At 40.1% G+C, this 14,124-nt stretch overlaps 1 protein-coding gene across 3 annotated transcripts in view; it reads left to right on the plus strand.

Moving 5' to 3' along the window:
- kmt2ba (lysine (K)-specific methyltransferase 2Ba) overlaps positions 1–14,124 on the plus strand; it is a 29,136-nt gene that overhangs the window by 1,936 nt on the left and 13,076 nt on the right. For 2 of the 3 annotated variants that reach the window (XM_023409793.2, XM_023409794.2), the window contains exons 2-13: positions 678–2,178; positions 2,610–2,776; positions 3,335–3,424; positions 3,743–3,899; positions 6,338–6,608; positions 7,595–7,656; positions 7,813–8,064; positions 8,850–8,959; positions 11,455–12,330; positions 13,064–13,177; positions 13,424–13,570; positions 13,853–13,945. In XM_023409793.2, coding sequence (XP_023265561.1) covers positions 678–2,178; positions 2,610–2,776; positions 3,335–3,424; positions 3,743–3,899; positions 6,338–6,608; positions 7,595–7,656; positions 7,813–8,064; positions 8,850–8,959; positions 11,455–12,330; positions 13,064–13,177; positions 13,424–13,570; positions 13,853–13,945 — 3,840 coding nt within the window. The remainder of the gene's footprint in view (positions 1–677; positions 2,179–2,609; positions 2,777–3,334; positions 3,425–3,742; positions 3,900–6,337; positions 6,609–7,594; positions 7,657–7,812; positions 8,065–8,849; positions 8,960–11,454; positions 12,331–13,063; positions 13,178–13,423; positions 13,571–13,852; positions 13,946–14,124) is intronic. The other variant, XM_023409795.2, reaches the window with a different exon arrangement.

Raw genomic sequence — 14,124 nt, forward strand, 5'->3', positions numbered from 1 at the left:
GGTGGTTGGTGATAATGATATAATGCCAAATTGGATCTAATAATATTATTTAATCTCCAGCGCAGAGTCTGACATCAGTCAGACTTCACTGATGCAATCCCTTTAGTGTGGACTGTAACAGAGTCACATGGCTGACGCTAGAGCTTGTGGGTGATGCTCAACTGTCACTTAATGCACACAATCACTTGCTCTGCAGTGCTATGGAACAGATTTCATTAGGGGAATTTCATCTGACAAATTTACAGAGTCCCTATTTTGCGTGTGAAGATGAATGTGAGTAATTGGAAATCAAGTTGAAGTGTGATTTTGATCTGCTGTAGTGGGCAGTCTTTGCATCGGAGGTAGACGGGTGCTTGAATTAGAGGATGCTGGAGGCTGAGTGTGTTTCAAAGGTTCTTCATAAACTTTGGTAGTAATCGATTTGACAAAAAATTTTAGAAGTGGCCATATTGAAATGTTGAACAGGAGAATTACGCTAAAATGTGCAATTTCTTAATTTCACTAGACATCTCAAGCACTACATTACTGTTGGATAGTGGATTATTTAATCGTATTAAAATGATTGTATCTTACTGAAAAAAAATACACATTTAGAGAGATGGTGCACAGGTAGAAAATCTGTCCAAAACATCCAAATATTTTGTTACAATCATTTAATTGTTGTACTTTTTCTTCAGGAGGAAGATTTCACTGGATTTGGGACCACAACAGTTCGTCCACAGAAAACTTCTGGCACTGTTCCTCGGTCTTTGTCACTCAGCCATTCTCCAGGAACAAAGTCTCTCATTGGAAAAATTTTACCCAAGTCCCCAAAACCAGCTCTGATTGGGAAAATTGTACCAAGGGCTCCTAAAGAAGGCCAGGGTGCCAAAGACAGCCCAGTAGAAGACAAAGAAATACCCAAGGTGGTAATTAAACTGCATGGCAAGCAGGTAGGTCTCACTGCAAAAGCCAAACATGCAGACGAGCAGGCCTCAGGTAGACAGAGCAGTAAAAAATCAGTTGACTTTGTAAAGAAAGCAGGAGAAACAGCCGACTCAGGCAACTCACAAAACCAAACAGCCGCTACCTCAGCTGGTGGCACTAAGCAAAATAAGCTGGTGAGCACTGTGACAGCAGTCAAGGGCACAGAAAAAGCTTCCAAGGTCAAAGAACAAGGCGAGGTGTCAGAGGACTCAGACACAGACCAATCCCAGCCACAGAGCTCTGTGAAACAAATGAAGAGATTTCGATTTGGGCGCACAAGGCGCACATCTCAAGCAGTCGCTCTGTCATTTACATCCTTTCACAAACGGCAGAAGAAGAGAATGGCTAAGGGTATGGGTGCCTCTCCTGAGGCTGGAGCTGAGGCCGGTGCTCAGAGTGGAGAGGAGGCAGCGATGCCCCTCGAGTGTAAAGCTGAAGTTTCCTCTGAGAAACGAACAAACAAAAGACCACGTAGGTCTTTGTTTGGACACAGGCGAAAGGCTAAACCAACTATTAGACGTCCAAAGCTGGGCCGTACTCGCACTAGGCGAGTTTTTTACACCTATATAACTGAGCCCGTTCCAGCCGCACCGACGCAGGACGGGAACGAGCAGCAACTGCAAGGTCAAAATATCACACCATCAGAAGGTGAACCCAGCTCATTTTCTGAACAAGTTCAGCAGAGCTCCAACTCCTCGACTCCTGTAATGAGCGCACGGTCTTCCCGCGTTATTAAAGCTCCGAAGAGGTTCTTGGACGAGGAAATGATTCCCTTTCCAAAGGGCCCTCTGTCAACATGGCTGAAGAGTCAACAGAGAGAGGATGGAAAAGCGAGTGCATCACATCCTGAGTTAGGTTATGATGGCAACTCATTACAGTCAGACAGTGACTCTTTATCTGCTTTCGACAGCCCATCTGCTGTGCCGAAGTTTTCATCAAAGCCCAGTCCAGGAACGAGCCACCTGGAGATCTACAAAAACCTCAAAAAACTGACCTTGAAACTGGCGGAAAAAAAGAAAGGCCAGCCCGACACTCAAGGGGATTATACACATCATGGCGACGGCTTGACCTCTCATGTCAGGAAGAGGAGGAGGTCAAAGCTTATGATGGAGGAGATGGAGTCTCCTGGTGTTGTGAGGAAACTAGCTGTTGTGGTGAACGCTGATGTGGAAGCGCCCTCTCATATGCCGTTTGAAGATATTGGCAACAATAGTAAGAATAATTTTTTTTTTCTTTTTGGGTAATTATTTATGAAGATTGTGCTACTTAATTGTAGCCATAAATTTTGAAAATGCCTTTTCTTAATTGGGCAAAACAGTTGATTTCAGGTTAAACTGAGGAAAAAAATATGGTTCTCGAGTCAGCAGAGATTTCAGTCCTTGGTTAGTGTTTTTTATGTGTGTTTTTTAGCTTTATTTGACAGGTCAAATTCACTGGTGAATTTACAAAAACTGGGTCTGAGAATGCCATGATGGGTTTTTTAATATCGTGGAAATTGCAAAGAGATAATTTAACACACTGACACTGTGTTTGCTTGACTGTTTAGTTGATAGGAGGGTTTTTGATAAGTGGTCCTACAATTATGGGATGTTTGGTCGTACATGAGTTAACCACAGTTGCTTTTTTCATGCCAATTGGTACAGATCAAGCAGGAGGCATGACAGGGGACAGTCAGGAGGCTTTAGAAGTCAGTGGACCAAGCCATCGAATTGGTCTCAGTGGAGCTAATAAGAGGATGCTCCACCTGCTGAAGAAAGCCAAAGTCCAGCTCATCAAAATTGATCAGCAGAAGCAGCTCAAGTTGTCACAGGTAAGAATCCAAAGTTCTCAAATTTGTGCAGATTTTGTGGTCTTACACATTGTCATTGACATTGACTGTAAAGAATAATTAATAGATATTTAAGGACGGCACCTTGGGCTCTGGAAAACCGTGAGGGGGGACTTTTCACAATTTTCTGACATTTTATTGACAAAATGATTGATCAGTTAATTGTAATTTTCTGAATAATCGACTGTGAAAAAATGTGAGTTGCAGCCCTAATCATTTCACATATGTGCACAAATGCAACATTTCTTCTTGTAAAAAACAATCCCTTTTTCTTGTTTACTAACTAGTATCAATATACCAGATTCATTGTGGTAATGACTGCTGGCTAAAACTTTCAATTGATAAGTGACATCAGCCAAAATCATTACGACCAGTAGATAAAAGAAAGTACATGCACATGACGTGTCTTATTTGAGTCTGAACCATACAAGTCAGATGTCAAGTGACTTTGCTATTTATTTAGGAAGGTATAGTAAAAAAGTGATGTTATAGCATATGTTACATAAAACCTTTGTTTTTCATCCTTGTCTGGACCAAAAGTTGGGCTCGAGAGAATCACGAGTGCCGGTGAGCGGAAGGAGGAGGAGGAGGAGGAGAGTTGGCGCATCTCCCAAAGATACTAGTCCTCAGGTAATGCTTTTATCTTGTAAATGCGCATTTTATGTTGCTTGTCTGTTTTTGATTAAATCCAAGTAGCATCAGTCTGCTGAATATGTTGTAATCACCTGAGTTGAGTCTCATCTTGATCATTTATTATGTGCTCGGGAGGAGCTTTTCTGTAGTACATAAAGCTGTGGCAAACAAGCATTACCTGCTACAGTTTATCCACATACCAGGAAATCAACTAAATACCACCTTTGAAATAAATAAATGATCAAGTGATTCTATTGTAATTTGTTTTTTATCCAGGTGATTCCATGTTTTTTTTTTGTGCGTGTTTGTTTGCAGGAGCAACCGTTGGGTGGTCCAAGGATCAAACATGTCTGTCGGGCAGCAGCAGTGGCTCTGGGGCAGCCCCGTGCCATGGTGCCAGATGATATTCCCAGACTCAGCGCCCTGCCACTGCACGAGAGAGAGGGCATCACCTTCTCTCCCACAGCAGAAGGTACGGTGCATCTACATGTGTTGTTTCTAAGCATAAAAGCAGAAATTAACTTCCCTTTGCTTTTACTTAGAGAAGGGCGAGCACTTCGGTACATTTTGAATTGCATTGTCTGTGTGTGATGATTTCAACTAAGGTTTCACAATCCAGGAACTGACATTTTAAATTTTACTCAAAATTAACATGTTAAAACTTGTAAATCAACTTATTCTTACAGTGTGCACATTCTCAATTCATTACAGGAATCTCCCCACTGTGTAAAGTTGAAGTTAAAGTGAATGACCCATACAAGTACTGTCAATTTTATATAATGGTAAATTGCATGTTAACTAAACTTAGTTTGCATTGTATTTGAAAAGTCAAATGTGTGTCTTCTTTCCTTTGGACCAACCAGTAAAAACAGGAGGGAAGGCAAAGCAGTCATGGTCTTTGATGACATGAGGGAAATGATGTTGCTAACAGATGCTTAATACGCTTATTCGCTGTTTAACTCATTGGCTCTGGATATGATCTGGTTGTGATGTCCAGAAACTGACACACAACAAAACACAAAGGAGGGACCTCAACCAGACAAGTACAGCACATATGCTGGTCTAAAAGTCTTAAAAAGCATTGAATTCAGTTTCCTTAGTTTTCCCTAGAAGGTATTTGAAAAGTCTTAAATTTAATTTACAAAAGTCTTTGATATTTTTTGTTGCCTGCAGTAGACAGTAATGTTGGTTATAAAATGTTTTTGTGTCTGACTGTGGGTTGTTGGAAGACATTGCACACCTATGAACTAATAGAAGGATATAGCTACAGTGGGTTGTGCTGCAGGAGGCTGTTCAATCCTTTCTTTTGAGTTTCAGTCGGCACCATCAGACCTGTAGCAAACACTGTCACTATTGCCAGTTACAGCATCCAGCACCTCAAATGTTGATTTCGCACAAAGTGAAATGGGCTCAAATGAATGAATCATTTTTCATTGGTCATTTCGTCCATCCATATATGGATGGATATACGACTGTTGATACATAAAACAAAGAAATACCAAATATATGTTTTGAAACAGTGTCACCTTTGCCCAGTACATTCCTTGGTTACAATTATTTAAACAAAAATCTCAAAATATGTTTATTTATGTTATGGGTTGTGTAAAGAAAATGAATTACCGATATATTATTAACAGATTTATGAAAAACTAAAGGATATCACTATTGCTGAGTGTTATGATTGTGAAACAAGTATTAAATTGCATTCTGTTTGGTATAGAAAAGTCTTAAAGTTTTAAAGTCTGAATCATCATCATCTTTCAAAGACAAGTTCAGAAGCTCACATCCACACAACATATTGAAACGTGTGCAGCATCAGCTGTTGCAATAGGAGTTATTACAACCCTGGATTAGTCAGGATTACTGCATCATTTACAGAGTGATTGTAAAAAAAAAAATAGATGGACTTGATACTGTACATAACCATGATTTCAAGTAGGTTAACTGTTTTTCAATCCAATTTGTGAAAATGCTTCATTAGCATTGTCCAGACTTAAATTAACTTCTGCCATTTTTACTTTGGCAAAGCTGCTCTGCTAGTGTATTATAATGAAAAAATTCACCGGCTAAAATATTCTTTAAAACTGGCATAATTAAGCTTCTGCAGTTATAAACACACATTCAAAAAAACAGAATTTCTTTTGTAAAAGAGCACAGTTTTGATTGCTTTTGGCAAACTTAACCTGCTGAGCAAAAAAACCTGCTTTGTTAGTTCAATGTAGTTGTAATTAAAATATTTGCCAGCCAAATTATCTTTTGTCACACACAGATTAGCCACCGCTGTTGGAAAGCTATACCCAACACTGGTCAAGTGAGCATCACTCAGTATGAGGTGAGGAAGTGCTGTTTGACAAATAGACTCACTGCCCTGTCTCTTAATGAATACATTTAGTGCAGTTGGGAAAAATTGATGCTTACTCAAGGTTATTCCAGTTACATTATTCTTTTAAAATGATGACAGTCACCACCTCTGAGAAATTGTGTGAAGTTGCTTTGTGCCATCTCGCATTAAAATATCTCCACTGGAGGATGCAAGAGGTTGTAAATCATTTCAAATCTGCTCTTAGTACTTTATAATCTAATCTAGTCAGGCAGGGGGATTTTCACCAGCAATGGGTTTCTCTCAGACTCCTGATGTGTTCACTCTATCCAAGAGTGTCTTCTAGATGTCCAACACTTCAGGGAACCAATAGTAACCTGTAGCCATAGAAACCGGGTTTGCTTGTTGGACAGAAGACCACTAAATGAGAGTAAATGAGTATGTAAGCACCTCCAATCACAACAGTTAGACCTGTAATGTCTCCTGCAGACTGGCATCCAAAGATGTCAGCCCCACATCACATGTACATAATGATGTTTGAAATGTCTGTCGTGGCTCTTTTACCCATCCTCTCTGTGTCTCGCTTGCAGATGTGGCAGATGATGACGATGACATCTCTGATCAGGGCAGGGCTCAGTGGGTTGTCTCTCAGGAAAACATCCAGCGGAGGAGGAGGGGGAGGGGAAAGGGCCACAAGTTCAGAAAGAGGAAGGTATTGAGTCGGTATGCACCTGGGGGAGTGCGCGCCCGGCGCTGTGGACGCTGCCCAGGCTGTTTGATAGAGGACGACTGCGCAAAGTGTGTCAACTGCCTCGACAAGCCCAAATTCGGAGGGCCCAACACCAAGCGGCAGTGTTGCATGTAAGTTAAACCAATCACAAATTCATTTTGTTTTGTTGTTCTTTTTGGAATAGAGACACGCTGGTGAAAATGCTAATTTCACTGCATAAGATTAATTTGTTGCGTGGGCATTTCTCACAGACCACTTGTGAACTATTGATGAACTCTTAGGAGATGCTTTAAAGGCCACTTGGATAGGTGGTCTGCAAGATCTTAATTTTTTCCTACTTTGTCATGGAAAATGAACTTTGGGCGATCAGACGACTGGAAAGTGAAGAAATGTCTCAAAGCTGAACCGTGTATTAGCTTGTTATCTAACTGCGTTGTGATTAACCAGCACTCTGCGTAGACACAAATGCTTGCCAGTAGTTTAAAAGAATGGTTTGACATTTGGGGAAATTTGATGAGAAGATCAGTATCACTTTAATGCCTGCACAGTAACTACAACGCTACAGCCAGCAGCGGCTTAGCTTAGCATAAAGACTGGAAACGCGGAAACTGCTAGCGAGTTAATGGGTTTTTTTTTTTTACACTCTCACTCTCACTCACTTTTACAAGAAATGTTTCTGATCTTTATGTTAAGTTTAGCTAATCTGCTACTAGAATAGCATCATATTTAACATGCAGACATGGGAGTGAAAGTGAATTAGCATATTTCCCAAAATGTCAAGCCATTGCTTTGAAGAAAGGTAGCAGTGATCATGTTTTGAAAAAAAAAAAAAATAGCAGAACTGACATCATTTACATTTCGGACTGACTAAACTAAGTTAACTTCAGTTTCTAAAATGTTTGAGTCAGTGGTGCCTAAAATTCTGTTTAACTTCTAGGTTAAGCATTTTTGTTCATGAAACATGAAAATACTTCTTATTTCTTTCCAGTAAAACATATTAAACTATCCAGTTAATGAAGGCAAGTCGACTCTTACAGTTAAACACATTCATAGATGGGTACACATGAGCTTTACCTTGGAGATATAATTACATTTGACTCTTTCTCCTGCTCCCCAGATATAAAAAGTGTGAGCGAATTGAGAAAGCAAAGATTGAGCGCATTGTCAGACCATTTAAAGGTATGTCTCATTATAGATGCTCCTGCTTTAATTTTTTCTTCTCCCTAAGTTCATATTTCTTATTCAGTTTTACCAGATAAATTTTTGGTAATTCCAATAATAATATCGAAATGTTTAATTTGTGTGCATAATAATCATGAGGTTCCTTTTTCTCAGTCCAGGCGAGGCGGTTGTCAGGCTCCGTGTCAAGCAGTGACGATGCGAACTGGGGCTTTGGAGGAGCAGGCGAGGGATCGTCCTCGATGGCGCCTGGAGTCAGGAAACAGTCACTGCGTAACATCACACCACGCTCTTACAGCAGCCTGCTTAAATCCGAATCTGAATCTGAAGGAGAAGAGGGAGAAGGAGAAGAGGACAAGACAGATAAATCAACAGCCAAGCCAAATGTTGCTGCTGCAAGCAACCAAGGTAACTCAAGCTGTGTTGCTGTTAATGTGACTCAAACCTTTGTGTGTCTTAACTTTTTACTGTTGATTTTGCAGGCATTGAGTTGGAGCTGTGATTAATTCAAAGCCTTTTTTGCTCTGTGGGGGAATTTTGATTTATATTAAAGTTTTACAATATGATCTCAAAAGTAAGATAAAATCACAATAGGAGCATATCACATCAGAAGTTGTTAGAACAGACAACATTTGATGAGATTGGTTTTGAGTCGATAGCTCCTGAGCCATTATCTCCAGATTCCATCTGTTTCCAGTCTGTTTTCATTTTCATCATGAGACCTTTAGTACATATCATTCAAAGCTCCCTGCTGTTGCTTTTATAACTTTGTGTCATTGTGTTGGATTACCTGCTCTGTAGTTATCTTTGATATCGCTGTAGTTATGTAAAAGGTTACATAGTGATAGAAATAATCTTTTCCAAAGTTGTAACTACACATTTGCCCAGATGTTGTAACATTTACTTCCTAGGCTGCACACACATCTGCATACTGTTGGCAGAGAGATACCATACAACAAGGATCAGTTTGTTTGTTTTTCTGTGGGGTAGTGTTGTTTTGATAGTTCACACAAGATAATTTTCTTGCACAGGTTTGATTTAAAATTGTAGGATCCTTGGTTGTTAAATTTATATTTGAAAGGATTTTATGAGCCCGGAGTCATGAATGATTTGCACAAAAAAGGACTATTCTTTCTGAAACTCCAAGGAAGATTTCAGAATTGTGTCTTATATCTGTTAATCTTCTTTTGGAGATCTTGCTCCTCAAGATGGCGGATCAGTCCCAGATGACCCTCCAGCTGAGGCGGTGAAGCATCGCCGGCCATTCTCCAGAGGAACCGGGAGCAGACCCAGAGCTCACAAGGTAAAAACATCCGGCGAATTTCCCTCCTCGTCTCCAGTGTACCACCTAACCAAGCCTGGGTCAGATTGTATTTTTGGAAAATTTGGTTTTTGCCTATATTGGTTATCTGCTACATTTCCTCATAGGTGGTGTTAACAAATTTTAACAATACAAAACCCACCATTTGAATAATTTATTTCCAAAGTAAAATGGCCACTTTAAATGAAGTGGTTAACTAACAGTTTATTGTCTGAATCATAATTATTCAAACACCCACCAATTGTTTCCAAATAATACTTTGCCCAGGCCTTTCAGTTTTTTTCTCATTTTCAATTTATTCTTCTTTGTTGGAATGAGTGATTTCTAATAACTTTTTTGAAATTTAGCCTTGCTTATCTTCTGTTTCTGACTCTTAAGTTTCTCCTTCGTATTAAACACCTTGCATGTACTTAACCTCAAGCTCTCAAGCTGTGTTCATGGTAAAATGCAGTCCATTTTTCTTTTTAGTACAATGCACCCCGCCTGTTTGGTTTGTTTTGGAGGCAGTAGATAATATTGATGGTGTCTTGCACACAGTTTCCTATTACTGTCCAGGCTCCACTTTGGAAATGTTATCTCTATCTTAACTATCTTAACTGGAAGGAAAAACTCAAATCGTGCTTCAGTTATGTTTTTTCTTCTTCACACATGTAGCCAACATAGGCTGTACAGCATTATGCACACATGGTTTACAGCAGGTTTTTAAATTTTCTGACTGGGACAGATATAGAGGACCCCAGCTTAAGAAAATAGCCAGTACCAAAAGAGAATATTATTATACTATTTTTGTAAAACATGATACATTTTCCCATATCCATATAAAGACGCATTCATGTCAAAACAGTCATTATATGCTCAGTTTATTTTGAGAGAAATCCAAAAATCCTATACAATAATGTCAAAATCTGACTAACGATAATTGTATAATTTCAGTGTCATACTGTGTCATACTTCAAGCTAAGAGCATCAATAGCATCAATCTTGGCTGCGCTGCCTCTTTGCTCCGGCTGATTGTAGTTGAAATGTACATTTGACTTCTTCAAATCACATGGCAATCTAATCAACCACATGATTCATTCTCTTTTTTCTAACCTTTAATTCTCCATTGCTTGAATTACCTGCCAATCTTCATCATTTTTAATAACTCCTTTAAGATTGAGAAAAGTTGTCCTGTATTTATGTAAAGAGGCTTCTTTCATGTGTTTTCATCTGCATTTGTTGATTGTGAATTTGTAGTGCTGGTTATTACATACATACGCACAATGTTCAAAACATCACGGTCTGAGATCATGGCGATTGTGTGCTGCTTCTCATTGATCATAGAGGCACAGGTTTTTGTTGCTGTAAGCCAATAACCCCATCTTCCTCCTCCTTCCATAATACATCAGCAACGAAGGAAGCCACCATATTTTGAAGACTAGAATAAAGAGGAAGCAAGTACACAACCTCAATCACATACGGTTTATATTAGTGACATTCTGAACAGAGTAAAATGCAGGTTTTCCTGGTTTTGCTCAATTTTGTGCGGCTATCCCTTTTGTTAGCTGTAGATTTGTCCACAGTGCTCGCTCACTACAGTGTAGGAGTGTAATGCCAACTTTCTCAAGGGGAAGAATGTAAACAACAGTGCTTGTGGCCAGCACACTGGTGGGTGCAAAATAAAACCCTTAGTTACAGGTTGTTAGTGGAGGTCCACTGGTCAGGAAATGCTGTTTCATGCTGTTTCATCTATTTGGAGTACCTGCATGAATGTAATTACGCATGCACCTTTGAAAATGCAGATATAAATACTTGCATGTACATGCTAGGCACTTTTAAACACATTGTATGTGCATGTGTCAGTGTCAGTAGTTTCATGACAATTTTGGTTTCTTCTGGAAGTGTAGGTTTTGGTGCGAACTTGCAGGGGATTCATGCAAGTTGCAGGAGACTGAAGATGTCTTTATATCTCCTATTACAGAACAAAGCCTATTTAACAAACTGGAAATTTCACAGATCATTAATAGCCTTACAACATAGAAATCAGCTGTGCTATATTTAATAATATAGAATTATAGCAGCAGTACATTGCATATTGCACAGGGAGACTGGACCAACCTCTTTTGAAACTAACAAACTAAGAGAACAACACTATGCATTTTGCCATGAAGCTGACTTTCTAAAGGGTTGTCAACAAAGTAGGTGTTAGTTTTTTTAGTTTTTTTTTTTGTCATTATCTAGTAGTTTGCACTAGAGACATGAATACTTTGCTAATCACACCTCTCTGTCTGTATCTACTGAATGCATTTGCATTTTTCTAGATTCTACTTAATCTTTTCTAATTTACTATGCCTTGCTAACATATTCTGGAGGTCATAGTGCTCCCCCTTTTTCTGTCACTTTGGCTACTGCCGGTCGCCGCCTCTGCATGCCACTGGTATTGGTGTCACTGTGGAACCTGTCTTGCTGGTTGGCTTAGGCAGTCCCCTCCTTCACAGGAACAGGAGAATACGGAAGAGACGGAGCCCAGAGAAACTTTCCCCGAAACCAGCCCGTCCAGACGCCCATTGCCGAAGCTGCAGCAGCAGCTACAAATACACTTACTACGTCTGCCTGATTTTATCCTGCAGTCTGCTCTGTCTTTGACGGAGAAGTTGCCCCAGTGTCTGGATCAGTGTGCAGCACAGATGCATCCAGAATTGTCCCAGCCTGTAACACAGACCACTACACCTTCTTCTTCAGAATTTTCTGAGCCTATAACACAGACCACTACTTCATATTCATCACACTCCACCACACCGTCTCTTCCATTGTCCCAGCCTGTAATGCAGCCTGCTTCTCCACTTTCACCACATGCCGTAACAGACTATCCACAGAAATCTCTGCTGTTGCGTTTGCACCGTTTGCCCCAGTCTGTGGTGCAGTCAGCTCTGCATTTGCACAAATGTACACTGTCATCGTCTCAAGAACATCCGCAGTCCATACTGCACTCAGCTCTGACAGTGGTGTCATCAAAGTTGTGTTTTCAGGGACATCCAGAGTCTGAGGTGCAGCACCCAGATGAGAGTGAGACAAACAGAGCTAACAAACAAACTGTGCCAAAGCCCCCTCAGACTGTCGGTCCAGGCACAGAGTTACAGGAGGGCAAACAGGAGGAGCAGGAGGACGAACAAGTGGATCAGCCTGAAGAGGAGGAGGACGCTTCTGTAAAAGAGACAGTGCTGAAAACCTGTCCAACAACTGACCCACAATATGTCCTTCGTTCCCAGAATCCTGCAGAGTGTGCGTCAGTGAACACCCTGACAGGGTTAACTAACGGATTTCCCCAAAAGGGCCTGTTGCAGAACAAGTACAAGATCCGCGTGGACTTTAAGGTGGGTGTTAGCACTTGTGTTGTGTGGCATTTTTATATTACCACTCACTGGGGTATATGATATTAACTGTATATTGCTTTTCAGCACCAAGACTATGTTTACATTTCACATTTTTCCTAAATGAAAGAGATTAGAGACTCCACAAGAGAACACTCTGTAGTCTGAGTTCAGTATTGAAGAGAAAAAATACATCTCTGTGGATTATGACTGTTTTTGTAAGAACATTCAGCTCTAAAATAAAAGGAAAATAAACAGGTGTTTCATTTCAGTAAGAGAACTTGGTGCACTGCAGCCACATCTGGAGGTTTGATTAACATTTGGCTTCTCTTACTAGAAGTGAAGACACACTCTACTGTCAAGAACTTGTGCTGAAATTGTCCAGCAAATCTTTACATTTGACATGTTCCCTTTAGCATAAATTAGTAAATTAAAAGCATTATTGTGGTCGTATAAGAACACTTTTTAGCTTGAAAGCAAAAACTATGTATCTGTTTGAGATTTTTAAATGGCTTTAATCCGGAAGTTACATCGGTAAAAGACTCGAGCAGTAGGCATGTTTATTATTGTAACATGTTGAGGACCAGCTAATCTAAAAGCAGTTGTTATTGGATTACGACAGCCTCTTATTTCGATACGATTAATTCGAATGAAGAAGCTCATAAATCCTCAAACTAATAGAGAAGAAAACTCCGATCACTCCTCTTATGCAGTTTTTTTGACTTGTCTGTACCAGGAGGACTGTGCCGTCCAGAATGTATGGCTAATGGGTGGCCTCAGCGTCCTCACATCTGTCCCTACCACACCACAACCCGTCTGTCTGCTCTGTGCCAGTAAAGGACGACATGAGGTAATTCAGCTCTTTACATACTTTGCTAGATTGCTCAGTCTCCTGTAAAGTGTTGTATGTAATGATAATTAGAATATTCTGAGTAATTTTGCTGTTATCTTGTGTTCTTATTTTACACTTGTAAACTCATTACTGGTTTGAATATTTGTTGCGGTCTTCAGTAATGGAGTCATCATTTGGTTTAGTTTATAATAATCTCGTCATTTTGGTGCGCTGCAGTGCAAGTAATCTTTTGTCTCTCCACAGATGATATTCTGCCAGATCTGCTGTGAGCCTTTCCACAGTTTTTGCCTCTTGCCAGAGGAGCGCCCCAAGGAGGAGAACAAGGAGAACTGGTGCTGCAGGCGCTGCAAATTCTGCCACGTGTGTGGACGTAGAAGCAAGAGCACAAAGGTATGCAACCCAGCAACACCCTCACAACATCAACTTATGTGTGATTCCTTCTAAAGGATAAAAGTCCCCCAAAGTCGTCTTTTTTGCTTTCCTCTGCTGAAAACGATTTTTGATGGAAGTAAAAATTTTATTGCATTTTTATGAATTATATATAAAAGTGCTACTTCTGCAGCCAGCAGAGACAGGAAAAACTGGGAGAGTTGACAGATGACAGAGGTGCTACTCTTAACGGCTCTCTTAATATACCCCTCTCTGATTTTTTTTTTTTTTTTCCCACTCTAGCCTGTGTTACAGTGCAGGAGATGCCACACCTCCTACCATCCTTCCTGCTTGGGACCAACATACCCTAAACCTATGAACTGCAGCATGCCCTGGGTATTTGCTTTTATAACCTTAAAAATATGGTCTGCCATGGTCTTTGCAACACTAACAGAAAATTCATAAATGTTATGAAATGTATAATTATTAGTTTTATCCACATGTGAAACCTACATAAAATAAGATATAACACAAAATCGAGAATCTGTGAGGTTTTGTTAGGAAAAGTCCCTGGA

The sequence above is a fragment of the Seriola lalandi genome, unplaced genomic scaffold (genome assembly GCF_002814215.2).
Source record: "Seriola lalandi dorsalis isolate HSWRI2012SDOR001 ecotype SW California unplaced genomic scaffold, Sedor1 jcf7180002054408, whole genome shotgun sequence".
NCBI classification, from domain to species: Eukaryota; Metazoa; Chordata; class Actinopteri; order Carangiformes; family Carangidae; genus Seriola; species Seriola lalandi.